Genomic DNA, 25311 nt, shown 5'->3' with positions numbered 1-25311 from the left:
CTTTGGAAGCTTTCTATTAGCTTCTGACTAAAAACAAGACTACGTGGAGCTTAACAGTGCACTGCAATCTGCCAATCATTTCCTGGTTACAGTCAACCAAATGGGTGAATTCATTTAAAAAAAAAAAAAAATGGCTTCTAACACTGTGTTGTATTTGATTTCTCTATAACTAAAGCCTGCCATACAGGGCTTGAATGTTGACCGATTCTGCTGAATTGGCTGAAATTTATGCCATGGATAGCCCTGTTGGCACCACCTGGCTCCACAAAAGTCCATTTCAAAATCAATGTGTGCCAAGGAGGAGTTATCAGATGCAGTGACACTTCGGGTATTCCAGGAGCTGCGGGTTTCGGCTGTCTGAATACAGTAGTGGCAGTACAGACTTCTTCATCCACACAGCTTAGCCCGTATGGTTGAAGAGAAATCTACATGTGCATGGCTTGCCTAAGGCTTTGACTCTAGCACTCTAGATCTATGGCCTCTCCCTTGCTATCCAATGCATAAGAATAAGTCATGTATTTTTGTAGCAGGGACTACATATTCAGTTTATCAAAGTCACTTACTGTTATTTTATGGGGCAATGACTGTTCCCTCCTGCCATAACTGCCATAACAGAAATACGACACTGACACTTCATCACAGTACGTAACCATATATCATATCAGTTACTAAAATGCAATGTAGATTTTCACTTAGCTGTGATATTCCAGTAAATTCAATGACATTCGGTGAGAGTGGGTACACAAACACAAACCACAACTTCAGCAAACACAATAACACAATATGGAACATGTACAAAATATGAAACCCAGTTGAATGAAAAATAATAAAGGAAGTTGCATTTTTTTTAAATGGGAATTAATTGTGATATCAGTTCATTTATTTGCCTAGAACATCAAAAACAATGTTCCTGCTTGTCAATGTGATGTATATTGTTGAAATATCCTTGTAAATCTACATTCACATTAAGTATGAGTAAATTATGTGAAAATCTATAACGCTCTGGGAGCTGGAATAAATCTAGAAGTGAGAGATAAATAGAGAGAATAAAAGCAGCAGCCAAAGTAAATCAATTAAAGAACTAGCACAGACAAGAGCATGAGACAACTTCAAAATGTCGTTAAGCTGCTCATGGTTTTTTTATGTAGAGACAGATAGGAAACTAAAGGTTACTTTAAAGCCCCCAAGATCCCTTGTGATGCTGATGTCCTAAGGCCCACGTTATGATCTTTGCTGAATATGCATGGAGAGATTGTGGCACAGTAATGAAACCTGTTGTACCATGCAATCATCGTGACCTATGTAGCCTGTCTCTGTACGCACAGATGATCATTCTTCAAAAGGAAACCCTCATAAGAAAAATCAGTAAATTAAAGTAACACTAAACTCAGGAGGTAAATCTCAAAAATGCATTCAAGTAGCATATTAACTATTAACAAAAATGCATTCAAGTAGCATAGTAACTATTAACAAAAATGTATCTTATTTGTGTATCACTCGGCTGTAGAGCCTCAAATCATCTCTGAATTGGTGAATACATTTTTAAGATTTAACTCCTGAGTTTAGTGTAATTTTAAGGCTTGGCTTGATAAAAGGGACATTCTCTCTAAAACTATGCAAGCCTACCACCTTCTTCTGTCTATGTTGGATGTTACGTACAAATCTAGTTCACATGATTTGCTTCTTGCCTTGGTCTTAGCCTTAGTCTTAGCCAACATTCTTTTGTTTGGCATAGATGGGCAAATGTAGAATTCATCTACATTAGCACATACCCATATGTATATAACATTGTGGCTACGTATACGTTACAATATATGCATTTTATTGTGGTTTACTGATTTATTGGTTATTTTACAAATATATAATTGAGACTGCGCTCTTAGATGGATGGATGCATCATGGACACAAGGTTCAAGCTACATTCCATGCTGGGCAAAGTGTTGAAGTACTGACATCTGCATTCACCATAGAAATAAAATTTTCTATAATCGATGTGACATGTTCTCACACAGTGCCTAAGAATGCACAACTAAATACAAAATCTCTTCGGCCTAGTTTCCATGGGTTGCAATTTGTATAACAGCAGTGTGAATACCAACATTTTGGTAAGCTTTTGCAATAAAATAGCTTTTGGCAGCTTTCTTGAATTCTTTAAAGCACCCTTCAGCTCCAGTTTGTGAATATCAAACACAGATCTTAACGGAGGTGGTGACTGTCACTTTAAACAAGCTGCTCAGCACTTTTGTTAAGATCTGTGTTTAACATCCCCAAACTGGAGCTGAAGGGTGCTTTACTAGCTTGAACAAAGCTTGAAAAAAGCTATGAAAGTCCTTTGTAAGAGATTGCTGTTCACACTGCTCTTGTATAAGCTGGCGCCTCCATGAACTGGGCTATAAGCCGCCCTGGCTCAGTAGCAAACACTTGTAATTATAGGCACCGTTATTCAATTGGACAATAATAAATCTTATTTGTTAAATTTTGCATTGTTTAATGCTACTTCCTTTATTACAAATTCCATCAAACTTACAATAAGCCACTTCTCAAACTCTGCTTTCGCTCATAGGTGATTTGATCCATATAGGAACTGTGGCCGCAGCATGAGAGAAAAAGGAAGGAGACAAAACCCTTTACAAGATTCAGAAAACAAAACGTCTTTCCAGTATTTTGTTGACCAAGTAAAACAGGAAAGGCTGTAAATGTGTCATGTTTCATTCTACAATTCAGCCTCTCTTCAGGCACAGAGACTATTAGCGCATGATTAACAGTCAACTCCATATGAAGGGAAATAAGGAATGATGTTACATCTGCTGTTGTGTGCCAGCATTTAACCTCAACAAGGAGGTTTAATTAATCACTAATCAAGACGAGTAGCTCTTTCACAGGAGGGCTAAAGTATAAGCACTTTATAGGAACACACTGCAGAGTAGCAATATATTGCCCATCACGGAGTGCTGTAAAACATTTTTCTAATAACGTGTTTATGAGAACTTTAAATCAGATACAAAGCACTTAATAATAAGGAATTATTTGCACTAAAAGCCATAGACACATGACAACAGTCAAGAATTTAGTTTTTGTGGTGGTAATAAAAGTTTTTACCGGAATTACCTAAACACATTATATAATAAAACTGACCTTTCACACAACACTGAACACTCAACCATAAACACTATAGTCAGAGTAATGCTTTGTAAAAGCTGCAGTGTATAGTTATTGTATGCATGTTTTATGAAAAGCGACTGTTGTAAAATGATCCAGATTCACCTCTTTGAATATAATAGCACGGTAAAGCAATTATGATGAATGTGGCCATTTAGAAATGTGTGATACAACGTGGAAACTTCTGCAATAGCAAGCAAGCTGAGCAGGGGTTGAGCAAGTAAATGGGCTTTTGGCAGTATTTTGAATAATCACACCTGCCAGTAAGTCAAGTTTTAAAGCAGTAACCCATATAACATGCTTATTTATATGAGGGGGTCTGCTAAAATATACTACTGTTTACCTTCAGGTTAAACATCCCTAATGTAACTTATTTATTAAAGGAGAAGTCCAGGGGAAGGAAGATAAGCTCTCCCCACAGCTCAGAGCTCCAAGACCAAGAGCTGAGTGATCATGTAACCACTAATCCAGGGGTAGGCAACCTTGGCGCTCCAGCTGCGGTGAAACTACAAATCCCATGAGGCATTTCAAGACTCTGACAGCCACAAGTATGACTCCTAAAGGCAAAGGCATGATGGCATTTATAGTTTCACCACAGTTGGACTACCAAGGTTGCCTATTCCTGTACTAATTGCTTAGCTCTTGGTCTCTTCTCCATGCAGAGAGCAGGTAATGCCCCCTCCTCTATCTGTTACTCCAGTACTCCATGGATATTAGAAGGACAGACGGGAGCAGGCAGTCACAGCAGGCTCTAGAGAGGCAGAGCCAGCTGTGACTTAGGTAGCTATGCAATATTGTTGAGATCCTTCCCGGCTGCAGTGTGGCTCTGCACTTTCAGCATATAGCGGGCATTAACTGACTTTGGATCACAGGAGTACATTAGTAAATGTACTCCTGTGACTCAAAAGAGAAGTACAGCCCAAAAAAAGTTTGGCTTACTTCTGTTTTAAAATGTCTTGAAGAAGGCCTCTCCTTTTTTTGTCTAGTGGCCTGTTAGCCTAGTAACCAGTAAGGTAAGGCTGTTCTGGCAGAATTAAGCAGATTGTTTGTATCTGTTTGGGTGCTGTGGGCTAAAGTGATTTATTTCAGGGCCTGTTTCACATGTATTTTTGTTCAATGGCCCGCAAAGCGTTAAGGCAGACCATTTACTTTTATTGGGATGTCAATATGCCTCAAACCACAAAAAAACAGATTTGCACTATATTTGGCAATGCAGCACACCACAACACACAAAGCATTCACATTTGTATATCATAGTGCACTGTAGCACAGGTGTGCTTAGGTCCACTGTATGTGTCACTTGGGTACCAAACAGAATGAAAGGCGACACACCATAATGCAATGTATTGTGAGTTACCATGCTCTGTGGGATTAAGCATTCAATATTGCAATGCAAAGGTGAAAATCCAGCCTCAGACACTTTTATAAATTAGCAGTGCTTCCCTATTATTAAATGGACAAATGTATTTTTCTATTGGGTCAGAAGTTCAACACGATCTCTTCACCCTTAAAAATTCTGACTGAGGCATACCAAGATATTCCTTAGTGCGTGGCTTTAGTGGAAGCTACTCCTTTAAACCTGCTGTAATATTCAGGTGACCTGAGCAATACAGAATAATCTATGTCCCACCGCACTCCAGACTAGAATCCCAATGCAATAAGACGGGGGCTGGTATGACCAGTGGATGGCACAGAGCAAGTCCAAAAGTAAGAAGTAGTGGCCCGCACACCAGGGTCCAATATGTTATATGCCTTTATTCAGACGCTAAACATACATGGTAGCACCAGTGGACAGCTTCTGAATAACACCTTGGATCCTGGTGTGCAGGTAAATACTTCATACTGATCAATACAGAAACACATGGAGACTTGACTGGGTTCCCTACGTGTAATAAAATATAGGGACCACAACCTACCGCAGCCATCTTGTAAGCCATAATATTACACCATCGAACTGTTTATTACTTGGCTGACTGGAATCTGACCAGGTAATATGTTCTGAGTTATACCTTGGTCCCCATTGCAAAGCATTTATATAATGTAATATCAGATTTTAACAGCAGGCATTTCTGCAAGAAAAATAGATAACTGCAAAGCACTGTCTCATTAGAATGTTGGAGTTTTCAAAACATCCCCACTTTCATCATATTTCTTCAAGGAGTCTTAATAACCTGACAGCAAAACAACTAATGATGCTGAATATCATTAATTACATTAAAAACAAAATTAGAAGTATATTTAAATATATTTTATGCACAATGCTAATTTTATAACACAGATTTTGTATGCTGCCACAGTAAAAGAGAACTTTTTAATGTAATTCCTAGCTGAGAAATTATTTCTACCTTTGTGGTTTACATCTAGTCTTGCAAACCATCATCAGAGACCCTGAAACCAGTATGCCAATCAGCTTATATGTGTAAATGAATATCCCTGTCTGTACATACCATTATCATCACAGGACTCTGATTGGAAGGAACTAAGTGACTGAATTTCAGACATGCTTTCGCGCGGATTGTATAGATGACCAGGCTTTTCATCCAGAGACTTCTTTGAAAGACATGGGTCAAGATCGACCTTAGCTGTAAGCGAAAAAGTAGATATAATGTCAAAATGTTAAGGACACTTAATTAACAAGATATAGCTTTGATCATTTCCCAAAAGGACAGACGGGAGCTTCAGTTCAAGAAAAAAGGTAGTAAAATGTGTTTGAACATAACAATCATGGAGTCTCTTTGAAATGAAATAATTGAAATGACAAAGCACAATCACCAATTCCCAAGAGACAAAAATGGACTTTAATGGTTTGTGGAGATTACATGCACTGAATAGCGTGTGTAATCTCCACAAACCAAATTAATAAATGGGTTGTGTGTTACTTTCTACACAGAATAAAAGATCAACAATGCAATATTATAAATATTGTGCACACAGTTAATTTCTGCAAAATAGCCGTAAACAACCCTGTGTGCATTAGATAACAGTGGTGTATTAGGCAACTATCCAGCCAATGAGCACTCTTCTGCCTGCCAAAATACACAGAAACCTACAAAAGTGCTCGACTTAAACTCTTGTGTGGCACTTCTTTTTTGTTTAAGTCTAAATATAATGGTTTGGTATAATTTTCCCTTTAGTAAGGCAAATATGAAATGTTTAATAATATCAGTAATAATAATAATTTAATCTCCAAACAGCAGGTGCAGTTCTATGTTTCTTTTTAAAAGATATACGGTATGTCTATTTTAATTGTGTTACAGAAAACAGCCAGTGTTACAGAAAACAGCCAGTTGTCTACCATAGCTCATGGTAGTGAATGAGCTAGTCACTTGTGCCTCTATTCCTTGTCCCTGCTTGTTCTGGTCAAATGGAGTCTTACAGACTATTAGGTACAAAACTATTTTGGAAGGTGCCAGCTTCGGCACTTTCTGTAGAAAATTCATAATGCTCAGTGACACCAATAACATGTACATATAAACATTTTTTTTTAAATGTTTGTAAAAACAAAAAAAAAGTTTATATTAGTTCAAAAACAAAATATTCATTAAAAACATATTAAATAATTACTGTAAACCATTATAGCTTCCCTTTAAACAAAGTAGGGCAACAAGGACTCAGCTTAATATTCCCAAGCTGCCAGTTGAACTCTTCTGCTGACAATGGGGACATTGACATAATCTGGGGTTTTAACCCTTTCCAATTTCTGGTTTGAACTTGTCAGAACTGCAGGTGACACTTCCGGATGTGTTAAATACCTGGTCCTCCCCCAATCCCTGTAGTCAGCAACCAATCAGAAATAACCTTTAAGTAGTCTGACTACTCTTGTTGAAAGATGAATTCTGCCTATCCTAAATGTGAATAATCATGGCTCTTGCACCGTGTAATTAAAAAAAAAAAAAACAGTACTTAAACTATGCACAAAAGAAGCTCAGACTTCCCCCTGACTCTTAGATTTAAAAGTATTTTTAAACTACAGTATTTTTTAACTCCTAAGATGCCTTAGAGAAAGCTTGAAAATATAGCTCTAACATACATTTCTTTAAAAAAAAAATTAAAGATCATTTAACAGTTCTGGAGCAATTGGCCTTTATCCCCACTGTTACATTGTAAAAGTAAAAAACTTTGTTTCACAGAGCTTTAGTTAAAACAAAAGCTTACCATCATAGTCAAATTCCCAACTTGACTTTTGGATTGAGTCACAATCAGAGGGGGAGTTAGATGGAGGCGGAGGTGGCAGGTTTGGAGCAACACTGCAGACTGCTACAGCTTTCCTATGTCCATGTACAGAGTCTGGATTGAAAGTGCTAAATTCAGGGTGTTCTGGAATGGTGGATCCTTCAAAGGAGTTTCGGTCCAAGTTATTTCTGGAGTCACTTGGAATGCTTGGAGTGTAGGATATAGGGCGGACAGGTACCTGGGGAGGGATATCAGCATAGATATTCTTGTTCAATTTAGGATCCATGAACGGCCTTTGTAAAAATGCAGAAGATACCCCAGAGTGTTTGTCCACTGATTCCTGCTGCCTCTTCTTCTTCTTACTGGCCACTACTCGGCAAACGACAAAAATTACAACCAGACAGAAGATGCCTGCTATGAAGACAATTATCCCAATGACCTCCGCTAGGCCAATGTTCCAGGAGGTTGAAACATACTTATTGAGGGCAATTTCTGTGCAATGTTTCCCACCATAACCATTGCTGCAGTTACAAGTGTAAGATCCATAGGTGTTTTCACAAAGGGCACCGTTGGGGCATGGGTTATCGGTGCATTCATCAACATCGTTTAGGCATCTGCAACAGCACAAAATGAGTTTGTTAAACCACCCACTGTAATATCTACTGCATATACATACCATGACATATTATCTATGTTATATTACATGTGTCTCAATAGCAAGTATAACATAAAACAAGATTTGCACATTGACAATTACCATGAGGCAATGGGTATGGGATCTGATAACTGAAATCAATTATCCTTAAAGTTCTGGTAATAAGAACATTTTAAGTAGACAGTGACTCCCACTGACACCCTTCAGAGAGCTGCATTGCCAAGGCCATCTCAGCTCCTGACATGTTTACATAGGGGGTCAGTAGATAAGTAGTTTACAGCAAGCAACAAGGACAATGCATTCCTGTTAGGATCAACAGGTATATTCTGTATTTGCTGAAAATTTTCCAAGCCTGAAAAAATAATGCTGCCACCACATCTGTATCTGCTTTCTAAGGCCTGCTAAGTTGTAATATATTACATTTTTGTTCTTGGGTGTAGTTATGTGTTAACCAGAAGGCTACAAACAAGAAGTGTCACTCACTGAGGTTGTTCCTAGTAAAGAGTCTCTGCATGTTGGATAAACCCATGCTTAATGACAGTGATTTAGAGCAAACAGAACAAACTGTGACATTAATAATAGGCCTGTAAAATGTCATACCCAGAATCAATGGAACTCATCTATCTGCTGCCTAGGAATCTATCTGTTTTGCTGTATAGCCAATAAAAAGAAAAATCATCAACATTTTATACTGAATCTGCTTAAATGTAACAAAAGCAAAGATGCTATGACAATGTGGAGAGCAATATGGTAATTTAATAAAGGAAATGTTTCCTTCATCTAGCAAGTACCAAGTCCTAGTATTTTGGATACCATAAGACTTCACATTTAAAAAAAAAATAGAAGTCCAGCCTACCCAGCTAGATAACCTTTTTCATGTAAGAGCCTGGAGGAAAATTGTCAACCGAACAAAAAAATGCATCCGATTATTGTTCGGGTATTCAGAAAACTGTGGGTGCCAGCTATCTGAAAACAATAGCTGACAGGAGAGATTCCTCTATACACGCTGATGAAGGCTGAAGGAAACAAATCTATTTGTGCATGGCTAGCTTAAGTCTTTTACAAACATATTAGGTATCATCGTTCAAATAGCATCATTATTATCAGAGATCACTGAGATACCACAAATGGAGGGGATACCTTTCTCCATGAAAACCAGGTTCACATTCACACGCAGGGCCATCCAAGCTGTCAATACATCTCCCACTGTTCTTACAGGGGTTGTCTTTGCAGTATGGTCCTAACTGACATCTGCAACAAGAAAATGATATTACTGATGCAATGATACAAATACATGAGCCAGTTAAAGAAATATATATCATATATATATATATATAGGCTGGCATGTTGACAGATTTTACAAAAGGAGTAGGTACAAAAGGAGTAGGTACAAAAGGAGTAGGTACAAAACACCAGAAACGTTGCCCCTATTGCCAAACTTTTGTTTGTTCTTTCAGGCAAAGATTTGGCTCTTCCTTCCTATTGTCCACTGATGAAGCCCATCATAGTGTTGGGCTAATAGTAATGTGTGGGTGGGCAGGTGGCAGCAGCAAGGTCTAACATTATCCAGAAATGTAAGAGCCTTACCTGCCAAAATGGCACAGAATTTGCCCATAGGGGCATAGCTGAGGATGCTGCTGCAGGTAGGAGTATACAACTTTAGGCCTCATTTTGGCAGGTTTTTGGCCTCATTTTGTGTGTTTTGGCAGGCCCCAATGCCAGGTGTCCCCATCTAAATGGGGACACCTGGCATTGCTGCCTCAGGTATGCATATTTTCTGCCACCAGAATGCCAGAACACACAATGTGAATGAGGATGCATGTCATCAGCAGATTATTATTTTATGCGGACAATCCCTTAAAGAAGTCGGTGGGTGTTTCAACCAATGATATCTAATTGAACTGTTATATCAGTTTTATGTGAACTTTAAGAACACTCTTGTCTAAACATATGGCCTATATTTTAAACTAATCTATGTCACTTAGATAAAAACAGGGATCAGATTTTCTGTAAAGTGAAATGTGCAAAGAGCAATTCTGTTTAGTAAACCCTATAATCAGCTTTCACCCCGATCAGAAATACTGAACTGTAATTGGTTGTAATGGTCTACTACTTACCACTGATTAAATCAAGTAGTCACAGTCTGTTTAATGCAGTGCAATCGCAATATCAGCAGGAGCTCATCAGGTCAACAGAGTCCACATCCTTTGCAGAACACAGTCACAGCAGAAAAATAATTCCCAGTTCTGGTGTAATAGATAGGTAATCCCATGCTACAGTTCAGCTGCAGGTCTATTTTTCTGCTGTTACTACACTATCACTATCCTTCAGTTCTTATATTTAGTTAATGCAGTTCTGTTAATGTGCAATGATTTCCAGACTAGGCAAGCTGCTACAGAAGAACTAACATTGGCTGAAAATGGTCTTTGCTGTTTGGGGTAGTCCAGATGGGGTAGCTCAGAAGCATAGCACTTCCTATTCATATTTGTGAACTGCTGGTAATTTGTGACAATTAAAGCCTCACTGCAGCCAAAACATTTTTCTTGGATGGCAGGGTAGGCTTAAAGCCGGTTACATTTTTATTGCTGTTTACACTCCCGGAGATTAGCAATTACTTCCCATGGTGGCGACAGGGCATCAGAAGGGCAAAAAGTGATAGAAAATACTTCCAAGTCAAAATGTAAAAAAACTGTCTTGGCGTTTCTTCTATCCTGGCCCGATGACAGTTGTTCCCCTGGAGTCAGCATAGTGAGCAAAATTGTGGCTAGCAGAGTCACATGCAGCAATAGAAATAGAAATTCTATGCCTTCCATGCCCCATTCAAAATTGCAAAACGTAAAGACATGTTGGCTGGAATATGACTTTAAAGCTGAACTGCAGGCGGATTTAAAATAATGTACCATTAAAGTCAAAGGGTTTTTATGCTATTTCAAATGCTGATGGAATTGCTTACAATGGATGCTGCTTCTGGATATTTAAAAGTTTTAGCTTCCTGCAGAATCAGCCGGTCCCCTAAGCACTGGCCCTGATATCCTGTTTTAGGGTGGCTCCTTACTCTTGCGGAATCCTATGGAGCCACCCCTGTGTGTGCTAGTAAGCTGTGTCTCCACAAACGCACAGACACAGCAGGACAAGCCACTCTACTGCTCCCAGCTCCCTCCCTTTTCCAAGCTGAAAGATGGGCAGCTGTTGGAGATTGTGCTGTCCCTTTTATATCCTGTACTCAACAGGAAGTTCGGTCAAGCTAACCTGAGAGAGTTAAGCCGGTTGGAAAGGTGATGACTGTAAGTGCTTTGGCAAAATTCCTTGCTAGGCAATATGTATTCGATTGCTCTCGATTCATTATTATGTAATACTATAGTATGTATTAATACATTATTAAATGTATTTATTTTTTAAATAACAGTGTAAGCACCTGAATTTGACCTGGTACCAGCCTCTGGCAATCCACTGTGCAACAGAATTCAAACTGGGGGAAGATAAAACCAGCACAATGAGCCAATCGATTGTGCTGCAGTCCGTGTAATAGGGTGGCAGAGGGATGAGCTCATCAGTGCTGATTTTCCTTGTACTGTCCAGTCATAGGTTGGGGGAGGGACAAGACCTGTAATTGTCAGTGAACTGCGGCAGAGAAAAATCAGGTCTTATGCCCTGCTGGATGAGGCTATGCTGTTTTCTGAGCTCTAGAACACTCATGACTGGGTTGACAGAAATACATATGTTTCCCTGGAGTTTAGCTTTAAACAGAAAAGCACTTAATTATGTTTTTGCTTTTGTTAATATACTGAAACCTGATAATTGCTTGGATGTTCTCACCTGCAACCTATCCCACATCCACAATATTTGTCAGTGTTAATACAGACAGTGAACGGCTGTCAAAACACGCAATCATTTTCTGTCATTCACAACTCTTCTGTGATACTTATGATTCAATTTTGTTTGCAGCAACCAGCCCATCCAAAATGCATTAGGGGTTAGATGCAAATGCAGGCTTCATCTATTCCCATGCTTTGAGAAGTAATTCTTTCTGGTGCTGTTGCATTACTGTTTAGCTGCAGCTGAGCGGACATCTACTGCTTTAGAAATCTACAAAGAAGCAATGCTTAGTCTGCTTAGAAACACAATACTTCTGTGGTGTTGTACGGGGACACACATGACTATTTCCATGCCACACTAATACCCGGTGGCCAAAATGAATGCTGAAGGTATGCAATACATTTAAAACCTGAATAAATAGAGTTGTCTAGTACTTATTAGTATTGGCGGTTTCAATTAGCCATGACAATTTCCATATTTTGTGAATAATATCTTTCAAAATGTTGGTATTTTTTTGCATGGATAGATTACATCTAGTGTTATATTTGTTATCGGGTTTGTCGAGTGACAACCTGATCTCCAGCATATAAGGGAGCTCGATGAAGGGATGGGTTTCGGATGCCTTTTTCAACCTCTGGTTGGGAATCAAGGGAGTATCCCTTGATCTGTTTCATAGCTGCACACGTTGAATAATAAATTATGGATACACAGAAAACCAAGATATCATTTGTTTCATGTTTGGACTTCTCTGTCTAGAAATATATTATCTGGTAACACGATATGTATACAGATGTAAAACTGATGAGCCAGAAATAGTGCTGCTGTGGAATACCAAAACAGAGTACTCCAGAAGGTTTTTACATGATCATATAACATACAAGCAACTCACATCTAGTTAACAGAAACATGGATATTATTATGAGGAGACAAGACTAAGTGCCCAATACTGCACACTATGGTAAGTTGATAGTACCTCCAAGTACTATTTAAGAACACAAGGTGCTGCCACTCTCCTCCTTTACAAATATTAAAAGGAATAATGAGAAATGTAACTTACCTCTGGCCTGTGTACTCTCCTCTACAATGGCAGATAAAGTCATCCTTAACGGCAATGCAGGTACCACCATACAGGCAAGGGTTAGTGGCACAGGGATTGACACTTATTTCGCAATGTGTGCCCACATATGACGACGTACATTTACAGTAGTAACCTGTTAGAGAAATCACAGGAAGTTAAACATCAGGTTATCAGTATGTAAGAAATACAATTACACCTTTCTCACAAACATATTACTATAATGTAAAACAGTGAACAATCCAAATGTGCAATTGGCATGTGTTATTTCTCTTGTTCCAATATGTCTGTACGGGCTTTTGAAGGATCAGTTGTACCCAATAAAAAAGTTTAAACTTTTACTCATTGCCACATAAGATAAAATGTTGCAACCTGCTATAGCAGTGCTTCCCAAAGTTTGTTGGGCTTCCATCTTCGCCAGAATGTCAACTGTCATAAATACAAGACCATCCAAGCTGTTTCGCCATGCTCCCTGTGGTATCTGCCACTAGGGCTGCAACAACTAACCGACATAATCGATTATAATCGATTATTGAAAAAGTTGTCAACTTTTTCAATAATCGATTTTGAAAATAATCGTTAGCTGCAGCTCTATCTGCCACCATAGTTAAGTAGGGTACACAGGTAGATTTCCGCACAAATGTTTGTAAGAAAAATCTAGTTGGAACCTTTCATAATGCCATCAAAGACCTGGCAATTGTTGTTGGAGATTTTGTTTGATTTTCGTTTTTATTCAACATTAGATTTAGGAACGAATTAAGTTTCCCGAACAAAAACCACATTCACTGTTAGAGTTTTGTTGGATCAAGAAAAAATTTCCAACATGGTTCTTCTAACTTTTTTGTCACTGCAGTTGAAATCAATCATCGATTTGACCACATCAACCATTAGAAAGTCGAATGAACATTCAAAATCGATTTAGTTTGTTTGAAATTCTAACCGTGCATACCCTACTTAACTTTAGTCACATGCAAGACATTCCTGCAGATAAATCCTGAGCCCTGTGAACGTAAGTGCTACAATGTCCTATACTTTACATCAAATTTACATACAAAAATGGAATAATTTACTTCAAAGAGACTGTTCACATAGCAAAGTAAATATTCCCTTAGGTTAGCTAATAAGATAAAGCTGTGTTTACTGTGAATACTCAATCGTGTAGAGAAAGGGCCAATATGGCAAGGGGATTGTTTGTTATAGCATTCTGAACTGACACACCAAAGCAAAACAACTCTTCTTATAAAATCACATACGTTTATTACATCTAAAACAGATTTATAGTAAAACTATACATGCGTCGTGTAATGTTATAAGAAGAGTTGATTTGTTTGTTGTGTCAATCCTGAATGTTATAACAAACAATCCCCTTGCCATATTGGCCCTTTCTCTAAATAATTGAAGTATTTTGGGATTATAGCATTTTCAGGATATTTCTTAAATAAAAAGTGCTTCTGCTTTTAAAATTTTCAATACCCAATCAAATGTAGGGAAATGAAAACAAAACAGTATTTATTTTTCTTGAACAAGATTGGATAGTTAAAGTGAACACAGCTTTACCTTATATAATAAGCTTGGTGAACATTTAAATTGCTAAGTGAACAGGCTTTATTTCTTTATTGTAAACAATGATTTTGCGGTGCTAAACCCCTGCTGTGCTTTAATCTAAATATAAAATCGAAAATATTGGTTTAGTCTTGATGTGCCACAAACCTAGTAATTGTAAAAAAAAATGTCCCTTTAACTGATGACAACTAATATAGAGAATGCAATATGTCAGTTACTAAAAACTATTACTGTGCAAAATTCACTTAGTAAAACAATATGTGAAAAAAATTGCAGTGAATATCACATTGAATAAGCAATAACAGTGAAAATTCATAGATGGAAAAAGTGTCAAATAGTCAACAAATACTACTTGTGATGCGATACCTATCTGGATAGGTAGACTTCCAGATATAACACACGTGAAATCTTTGTGACCATTATAGTCAAACAGTATTTCATATGGTGAAAGTGCAAAAATTATTAACATTCAAAAAAAAAAAAAGTTCTCAAGGGGATAGCAGGTCTCACCCTTGAGAACGTCAGAAGTGATGAAACGCGTCGGGGTGGGTCTATTCTACATCACAGCGTCATACAGATTGCGGAAGTGAGCACGGAGGCTCACGAGTTACCGGTCCCTTGACATTTTAAATGTGATTTTTTTTTATGTGTGTTTAAATAAACGTTTACACTTACTTCACCATGAGGAGTTCCTCTTGCCTTTCTTAATATATGGGGAATAACATCTAGTAAACATCCGGAGGAAATATAAAGGAGGATTTGTTCCAATACCTGCCTCAGGTTGCCCATGAAGTGTAACTAAGATCTGTTTGCGGTGAGTGTGCACTGCCCTGGGGGGCCACGTGTGTGACACTAGGAGGATCAATTATAATCACCAGCACTTTTTCCTAATGATTTGGAGGACTTTTTTGAATGTTAATAATTTTTGCACTTTCACCATATGAAATACTGTTTGACTATAATGGTCACAAAGATTTTACGTGTGTTATATCTGGAAGTTTACCTATCCAGATAGGTATCGCATTACATGTAGTATTTGTTGACTATTTGACACTTTTTTCTTATTATGGTTCATTTATGAATTTTCACTGTTATTGCTTATTCAATGTGATATTCACTGTGATTTTTTTCACATATTGTTTTACTAAGTGAATTTTGCACAATAGTTTTTAGTAACTGACATATTGCATTCTCTATATTAGTTGTCATCAGTTAAAGGGGCATTTTTTTCACAATTACTAGGTTTATGGCACATCAAGACTAAACCAATATTTTCGATTTTATATTTATATTAAAGCACAGTAGGGGTTTAGCGCCGCAAAATCATTGTTTACACCTTAGGACTTTGTTGTCTCTATTGTGGCAGCTTTATTTCCCATATTATTAACTTATTATCCATAAGCGCAGATTAACTTTGTTTCATTTTTTATTTCTTTATTAAAATATACTCTAAAGTATTTTATATATGTGCAGATCCCCCATTCTAACAAGATAAATCAGAGCATTCCCCATCAGGCACACTGCATGCTTCAAAATTCTCTAAAAGTAAAAGATATGGGGAAACCATATAGTTAGGAAAGCATTTGATTTACTTGCCAGATGTACAATATCAAATATTACCAGTAAAATACAGCTGGACTTTCCGAAATAACCAATACAATTCTAGTTCACTGAAAGGCTTTCTACCACAGTTACCTGGATTGTCTGAGCCTTGCTTTTGGAATATATAACACAATTGTAAGTCTTCAAGCTGGTATGATGTCGCATGTCGACATGTTTAGGATGCATAATCTATCCCTATGTGCTCCAAAGTTTTAATTCTGCTTTTCTTTAAATAAAAGTGGAGGTGAATTTCTGCTGTATTGCCTCTATTAATAATTTAACAACAGTGCTATTTAAATGATGGATCTCTTCTTTTACGACTGCTACTATGTGAACCTTGAGATAAAAACTGAAGATAGATTTTCTAATCTAGATTTTACTGCACGAGAGGGAACACAATGTACAGTAGGTAATCAGCAGTTTTGGAATATACAGCCCCTTATAAACCGTATAATACAACAACAACAACAAATAAACACTTAAACAATTATGTGCAGCGAGGGTAAGCAGTGCAGAAGAGCGCCTACCTCCATTAGACAGGGGGGAGCACACACCACCATTGTGGCAAGGATTGCCTGTGCAGGCATCGGCGGCAGTTAGAGAGCATCCTGGAGTTATGTCCACAGACTCTTCTATTAGTGCCGCGTTCTTTAATTTACTATGAAGGGGGAGATCCTGACCATTCAGATACACAGAGTCCATGCATCCTCTGAAGCCATTGCTGACTTGGGCGCCTCTTCCATGTTTTGCTCCTTGCTGGCGCATGTGGCCTCCAAAGTATACATAATTGTCCAGATTGAGTGTTCTCAGAGTTCCAGGTGCAGTACCCGAGGCAGTATGGACACGATCTAAGACCAGTCTGGCATAGTTACCGTCCACCTCTAATGACACAGTATGCCACTGGCCATCATTGATGTGAATACTTTGCACAGACACAATTCCAGGACCGCTGCCACAATCAAACTTGTATTGCAGTTTTCCTCCTTGGATCTATAAAAAAAAGAAAACATTTTTAGTCATTTATGAGCTGATTAAGCTTCACAAAAAATATCAGCTGCTTTTCTGTCATAGAACATATGGAAAATCCACGGATTTTCCATGAATACCCCATTGAAATAAAATTCCTTGTTTCATACACACATACTAAGCCTGCTTACTATTGGGGAAAGCTTGTGAGAATTAAACTTCCAGCATGCTGGAAAACATTTTTTTTTAAATGTCTGAGAGCACTTTTGGACCAGTGCTGGTGGGCTGGACATCCTTAATGAATGCACAGGGTATCATCACTGCCTCAATGCAATAGGAAATATTTAATTGAACCTTCTGAACTTGATCTCCATTACTTTAGCAGGCTTGATAAACTGGTATAGAATTTGGAGCCTTTCAGTCCAATCTAGGAGCCAGCAAACATATACTGTATGTTCAGTGACAACAATGGAAAATACGTTAAAAAAAGGTGCCTGAGCACCTTAAAAATGTAAACAAGATTTAAACGATAGAAGTAAATAGTGATGTTTGTTATACACCAAAGGCTTTCCATAACAGCTTGATCTGCATGGAAATTTGGAGAAAAACATAAATAATGGTATGTGAAATAAAAAAATACATTAAATGCTATCATTAAAGTGAATCTAAACTCAGCTTTAATGATATCATTTAGGGGGAGCGAGGCCGGGAGACGGGTCTAAGTATAACCTTTTTTTTGTTTAACCTAGACATAAACAAGAACTTAACACTTGCAGTACAGGGTAGCCCCACTGCAAGGGTTAAGCTTTTTTTCCCCAGAGTTCTTCTTCAACTGCGTGCAGCTACAATATCTGTCATGACAGTTGTGCTTTATGTAGTTCTTAGTGCACTATAATTATGCCCTGAGAAAGTATGCACTTGAAAATACTTTTAATATGTGTTACAATTTTAAAAATGAATTCTTGGCACCTGTGAGTGTTCTTAGCTTCTCTTGTCCTCACTGCTGCAAGCCTCACTATGCGCAGTGAATACTAATGCATCTGTGTGGCATCAAACATGTCAACAGCCATCCAGTGAAGTCATGGTATTTAAAAGATCATCACCCAGAGCTGAGAGTGCTGTCTGTAGAATTCAAGGCGCAAGTCTCACACTGAAGCACCATTCATGGCACATTCTCTTGTGTGTGCTCCAGCAACTGGCTAAAGCAGTCACAAAACATCAGTGAGACAGGACTTCGCTGTGACTCTGTTTGATAAGCCTGACTGTGAATCCGCTGGGGAAAAATTTATGTTGTCACTTTTTGTAAATAAAGCTAATCAATGTTGAATGTTTTACTGACACAAACTAATACCAATGTATTCACTGGTTATGTCTCCAGTCGAGCTGCTATCTGGTAGTGATGAATGTTTCCCCAACTCAATAATGGAAATGCAAATTTACGGAAAAAACATGTTTGTTAGTTTGATATAAAAAGGAACATGACAAGTGAGCAAATAACCAAATCCAATTCATTTTCATATGAACAATTCAGCAATCATAAAGACTGAGAAGAAAAAGAATAAGAAGGCATGTCACATTTTTATCCTGCACAGCTAGATATAAAATTAAACTGTCTATATTTTGACTGCCAGATTGATGCAGTGTCTCTTTTTGTAATCATGTATATTGAACATTTCCTTGGAAGAAACTTCAAATTCCATTTCTTAAATAAATAATGTAAAGAGCTATTTCTCTGATTAAAAATGAGGTTCCAGCATCTGCATCATTCAAATGCTTTGGCTGAAAGGTCACTAAAGCACTACTTACCCTGTATAATACAGAGGTAAGGCTTAAATAGAAAACGATTGTGCGGAGCAAGCAGTGACAGCTAGCTTTGCCCAATAGTTTCCTATTGTCCGGCGGCTCTGCTGCCGTAAAAAAAACAAAAAACTCTCCCGAGAGAAGCACTGCTGTGTCTTTTTTTTTCTTTATTCTGACACGAGCAATGTCAGAATAGAAAAACAAAAAATGTTTCCCATTGAAATGCATTGGTACATTACTATCGGCTATTTCAATTTGCAATAGCCAATAGTAAACTAGCATTGTACCCACCCTCTGCTGATGGACCTGATGGAGAACTGCAGCAGAGGGCGGGTACAATGCTAGTTTACTATTGGCTATTGCAAATTGAAATCGCCAATAGTAATGTAGCAATGCATTTCAATGGGAAAAACATTTTTTTTCTATTCTGACATCGCTCGTGTCAGAATAAAGAAAAAAAAGACACAGCAGTGTTTCTCTCCTTGGCGGCCGGGAGCAGGAGACTCCTGGGGCGCCAGGGAGAGTTAGCTGTTTGGAGATCAGTGTCCCTAGTTAGCAGGTAACCAGGGACGCTGATCTCTCTGCAAGTGGCCGGAGCCAGCCGTAAGATCACGGCTGGCTCCGCCCAGCTGTCAGAAGCAGGCTGTCGGTTGGCCAGCTTCGGCTTTCAGCACGATGCATATGCGTTCGGCTCGACTGAGCCGCTCGGCCATGTTCGGGAGCTGTACGGGCTATTGTGAATAGCCCGTACAGCAACCCTTCGGTTCTACTGAACCGAAGGGGTCCTGGGGCTGAAGCTAGCCGAAGGATCGGCCGAAGCTACGGCTAGATCCTTCGGCAGCTTCTTGAATAGACCCCTATGTATGAAAAGTCTAGCTGCAAGTGCATCACTATTGGCAGACAAAGTTAAATTCACTGAGATGCATGGGTCATTGTAACTGCTTTCAGTACTTTATCTTATGGTCATCACCTCATCATGATCTTCAGATCACACATATAAATACTGTCCACAACGGAGTATAATTCTTTAAATAGTTATTCAACCACTGAGCTCCTTTAATTCTCACGAATCAGTGTTTTATCTCATGAAGTATTATTCTGACTCCACAAAACTTTTACACATACTTTTCATTTATTGTGCATGCAGTTATCTGATTCTTACATTGAAACCTTTCTTATTGAAACCTTTTTGTTTTAATAAGGAAATATTGCACAGTAATGAAAATGCCACATGTTTAGGGTGATTCAACCCTATTGACTGCAAAGGACTACTGTGCATACACTTTTGCCATGGTAAAGCATGGGTATAACAAAAGTCATGACAGTCCACACAGCTGCTATGGAGCCCAGAGAGAATGAGGGGGGCCCCATTAGAATTCTACAGGTTCTTTGGGCATATGAAGCTTAGTGCTGCAGCAAGTCACCCAGCTAACCCTGTACTGCACCATGCTGTAACATCCAAGCACTTTTGGATAGCATGATCCTCCTTCAATTCCTACCCAACAGTAAAAGCTCACAAAAGGTGAGGTCTCATTAAGAAACACTAATAGAATGGCAATAAAGCGGGGAAACATAAAAATCATGAAGAAAAATCAGGAGGGAGACAGAGATTTGGGCATGCACATAAATAATGAAATTGAGGAGTAAAGAGACTAATAAACACAATACGCCGGGAGACAAACAAGCAGTGATAAAGACAAGGACGGAAGACATAAAAGTGCGAAAACCAAATAGAAGGTGACACATAAGCCAGGTGACAAAGAGATGAGACACACACACTAGTAGCATAAAATTATGAAGTAACAACTAACGCAGTTCCATTAGCCACCAGTACTATCAATGACATTATTAAATGTTTTTTTTAGGGGGAAGAATGAACCTCATCAATAATGTGCTTTGATGCTGTGATTTCTAGTCATACCCCTCGCTGTCACCCAGTGTCAAGTGCTCCTATAATATGTTGTGCCTGCAAGCAAAGTTATAATTTCACCCTTGCTTCCTATCACATCTGTCCATTTACAACTTATTTATTCCATCTGTTTCCTCAATGCCATGTCTGCCATCACTTCCTCGGATGTTACCAGTCCATTGCCACAAAACCCTAAACAGTTATTTTTACTTTGTAAATATCCTCAAAATGAAATGGTCAGACTATAAAGGTACCAGCACACAAGAGATTAATAAAATCACATTTGTATTTCATAATATACAGATAAAAAAGGATTTTTATTTTCCATAAGAAGACAATTTCAGCAATTTCAGTGCCTATTCAGGAACATTCTGAAGATACTGGAAGCACTGGCTAGTAGAAGCGTTATTTGATCCAATGCAGGCAGCTCTGACTGACTAGTATTTGCTTATAATAGCAAATTTGATGAGGAGGGTAGAAGGGAATTGTATTTTTTTTTTATATTGCAGAGGTTCAATCATCTGGGAGGCCTCTAGCTAGGTGCAGGGGTTTATGTAATGTACAAAGTTCCCTTAGAGTATTTCAATTTAGGTTCCCTCAAAATAAAGCATTTTCTCTAAGCAAAGAAATCAGCTTTAATGAGACCACAACAGAATAAATGACTCCTCTTACTGAAGAGATGCAATTTTGCTCAGGCTTTAGTTAAGCTATAAATATGGAAAATCTCTTTCCCTGTCATACTGTGTATGAAACCACTCGTCACCTCCAGTGGATGTCTGGAAAGTATGTCTAGCTTTGGGTGACAACAAGCCGCATCATCTTTTTGAAAGTCTGTGTCTTTTATGATGTTTAAAAAAGCGAGCCTGTGAATGAATACCCAAGGCTCTCAGTCAATCTGAGGTGTCCTTTCATAAAGATTTTCCCTACTGAAAGACTTAAAAATAAATCTGCTATCAATTGCAATGCTGCAAAATCTTGGTGCAGGGTCTGTGAGGTTTCAGAGCTGGTCATTTCTGGTGCTGATAAAGTATGCACACAGTTTTATGGTCTAATGGTGATAATGTATCCACAAAAAGTGAAATATCCAAAATATATCTTGTCCTCCAGCCACCTAGACAAGTACGTAGTTGCAGCAGAATAGCAGCCTGTATGGTAAGAAGAAAAAAAGTAGTGTGTCTATTTGTACTTGAATTCAGTGATATGTTACAATGAGTACTTCTCAGTGTCCATTGATCTCAGAAGCTCTTGCTAGACTAGCTTTTCAGGACTACCATGGCAACATAAGCATCGTAGAGTGGTGAACAAGCAGGAAATGCGCATATCTGCAACTGCGACTAATAAGGTGCTGGATTCATGATGTGGAGGACTGAGAGCACCTCTGCCTATACAATCAAGGTGATCTAAGGACAAAACAACACATAGGTTGGAAGTAAGAGAATAACTTTATATACAACCGAGGGTATATTTTATTTGACATTTTAGATGCAGTTCTGCTTTCATTTGGCTTAGGTTAAAGAAGACATTGCATTACATAGAAAGATCCAATTATTTGCTGAAGCCTCCCCCGTGAAAAAATTCTGCAGAAAAGTAAAAAATCTGAGAGGAAAAAGTTAGTAAATATAGCCTCCATACTGCAGGGGTGATGTCACCATACTTCTGGCAAGATCCTGGTCAATGCAGAATCGCCCAAATCTAGTAAGACACAAGATTTGGAGCTCTTAGCTTTCCCAGAGATCTTGCTGAAAGGATGGTGATGTCACCCTCACATAGGCACTGCAGGCAGGCACTGTGGGTTAGGCAAGAATATGTATTAATTTCTCTCACAGTTTCCCTTTTTTAACTTTACTGCTGTCTCTTGGATTGGGAGGGTAAGCCTCAGCAAATAAGCAGGCCTTGCTTTTTTAGTGCTGGGTCTGCTTTAAGGGTAACTTAGGGATTACTTGTTAGGGATTACATTAAATTTTAAGGATCACTTTTAAGTGCTTAGGTTAACTGTTAAGCCTTAACTTTAAGGGTCATGTGTCAGGTTCAGGGTAGGCTTTTTTCTTTGGAGTGGTGTAAGGAGTTGGAAATACGTAAAAAATCAGGGACATGGTAACACACAATGATTTCACACTTGTTTATGAAGCATTGAACAGGTTTTGGAATACGAACAGCTCTGAATTGTGGCCAATAATTTGCTCAAGCACACCATCACTGACAGAAGATAGGTGGGCCTTCTCGCCCTTTTCTGGTTTTCTGACGCTCCTCTACCTGTGGCCCCGGGGCAACATTGGATGGAGTGTCTGGGTTGGCAGATTACAATCCCCGCCCCCACTCTGTCTAGGAATCGCTGTCCCTCTACAGATACCATACATGTATGGTAAGTGCCGGGTGCTTACTGGTGGTGGGGCTCCTTTTCTGCTTGATTCGACTGTCAATGGAATTGTATTCATGTCTTATATAAGTTCCTTATGGATATGTTATATTGTCTAGGAGAATTAATTTTATGTATAATTTCTATTGCTAGATTAATCCATGATCCCCTGAGGAAGCAATATGCGAAACGCGTTGGGACTGGATATATCTATCTCCATTTGAATGTAGATGTGGTATCAAATGAATGTAACTGGAATTCTGGGGTTGTGATAATATGCATGGCTTATATACTCCTGACAATAGGAACGGTGTTATCGTCTAGTGTGATTATTGCACATATGATTTTATATTATTTATTCAGTGTATAATAAATGTTATATATTTTTTATAAAATGCATCCATGTTGTGGTTGTGTACCTCTCATCGAACCCCTGTTCTCTACTTGTTACAATTGTATTTAATCCAAGGGGGAGAGGTAGTATGGGGAGACCTCTGTGGTAGCAATTCACGGGTTGTTCTTGTTTATGAAGCAGAAAGAAGCATGAAGAAGAATTTCTCTGGAAAACCAGAATAACACTCCAGAGACAATCATTTGTGATCCCAGAAACCACAACACATTAAACACACCTCAAGAATGCTGTAATCTGTTCCTCTGGCATACATGACAACGGCATGTGCGGAGTATGTCCTCAGCTTTATCGTCAGCTTCATTTCCTCCTTGTTTTCATTTTCCAGTAATCGGTATTTTATATAGCTGTTCCCACTAAATGTTACAGATGAACCCACTTCAAAATAAAGAGGAATATATTTCAGCAAAGACTTTCATTTGGTGTGCATATATTGACAATTAACTGAAGGAAATAAAGTATGAATCATGGTGTAAACCCCCACAGGCTTCTCTCAAAGATAACACATCAATCAAATGTACAGTAAAATAAAAGAGCCAACATAATCAACATAATTTGCATTATCTTCATGTTAATGAAGTCCTGACTTGTATCTCCCCCTCAGAGTAACATATGGCCAGCAAATGTGTAACTATAGAGAGAAAGAATAAAAAATAGCTCATGTTCTGCTCAACTGTATTACACTAAAAATGACATATACAGTAGTACTCCGCTTGAGCTACACTCCACAGAATGAAGGCCCACTTCAAGCCACCTGTATGAGAAATCAAATGGCTCCCCAAACATCTGCCCTTAGGCTAATCATCAAGATCACTGGCCCATAAAACGGGAAGTAAATCTGTCTGGTCAGTGAGAAAAGTAGGAACAGAGATGGAGCAGGTCACAGATGTAGCCAGGCCCCCACCACAATGACAGTCAATAGTGCCTGTAGCTAGTGACTTTCAGTCTTTGACTAATGTTCACGGTTCTCAGGCATTAAATGTAAGTGGTATGCTTCCTGCTATCAACTTGAGTGCCTGCCCAGTTATTAAGTGGGATAGTGGGTAATCTAAGCACTGCTGGGAGCAGGATCTGGTCAGCTATCACATGAACAATGACATTATATATTGTTAATTCACTGCTCACAAGCAGAACTAATTCTAGGAAGTGAGGTCCTGACATTCATCCCCTACCCTTACTGCAAAATTAGGGTAAGATGTCTGCATATTCATAATGTATCATCAATGTTATCATAACTAAATCTACCAATTTTAAAGGAATTAATACTAGACCCATAGCTTTATTATAAGGCCATTTGTCATATAGTAGTTCTCACATTTTGCAACACGTGTGGCTTGACGTAGACCTAAACCGGGGGTAGGTAAAATCCAGCCTTCCAGCTGTGGTGCAACTACAAGTCCCATGAGGCATTGCAAGTCTCTGACAGCCACAGGCATGACTCCCAGAGGCAGATGTGTGATGGAATTTGTAGTCTGCCAAAGCTGGAGGGCCAGAGTCTGCCTACTACTGATCTAAACCCTAGCTGGATGATGTTAATGATTGTGTTTAAATATACTTGAAGGAAAAACTCCAGATATGTAAAATTAACCTTCGCAGTGGGGCTACCCCTGCATTGCAAGGGTTAACTGTTTGTTTTGGTCTAGGGGCAAAAATAAAGAAAATATACGCACCCGACCCCCTCTCCCGCTTGCCTGCTACACCGGTCCCTGCAGCCTCTTCTACCCTAAGCTCTTCCCCAAGGACCTGTGACATCATCACAACTAATGCAGCTGCATTAGACGTGAGGGTGCCAAGAGACATTCCAGCGCTAGAGCATGGGGGGGGGGGG

General features: G+C 38.7%; 1 protein-coding gene across 3 annotated transcripts in view; it reads right to left on the bottom strand.

Moving 5' to 3' along the window:
- Positions 1-25311, bottom strand: part of FAT1 (FAT atypical cadherin 1) — a 186860-nt gene that overhangs the window by 10294 nt on the left and 151255 nt on the right. For all 3 annotated transcript variants that reach the window (XM_018563332.1, XM_018563329.1, XM_018563331.1), the window contains exons 20-25: positions 23704-23861; positions 16571-17033; positions 12861-13014; positions 9128-9238; positions 7315-7946; positions 5607-5741 (exon numbers count right to left, since the gene is read on the bottom strand). In XM_018563332.1, coding sequence (XP_018418834.1) covers positions 5607-5741; positions 7315-7946; positions 9128-9238; positions 12861-13014; positions 16571-17033; positions 23704-23861 — 1653 coding nt within the window. The remainder of the gene's footprint in view (positions 1-5606; positions 5742-7314; positions 7947-9127; positions 9239-12860; positions 13015-16570; positions 17034-23703; positions 23862-25311) is intronic.

This window comes from Nanorana parkeri, unplaced genomic scaffold (genome assembly GCF_000935625.1).
Source record: "Nanorana parkeri isolate BGI_ZX_2015 unplaced genomic scaffold, ASM93562v1 scaffold654, whole genome shotgun sequence".
Classification (NCBI taxonomy): Eukaryota; Metazoa; Chordata; class Amphibia; order Anura; family Dicroglossidae; genus Nanorana; species Nanorana parkeri.
This window is presented reverse-complemented; position numbering and strand designations above follow the sequence as displayed.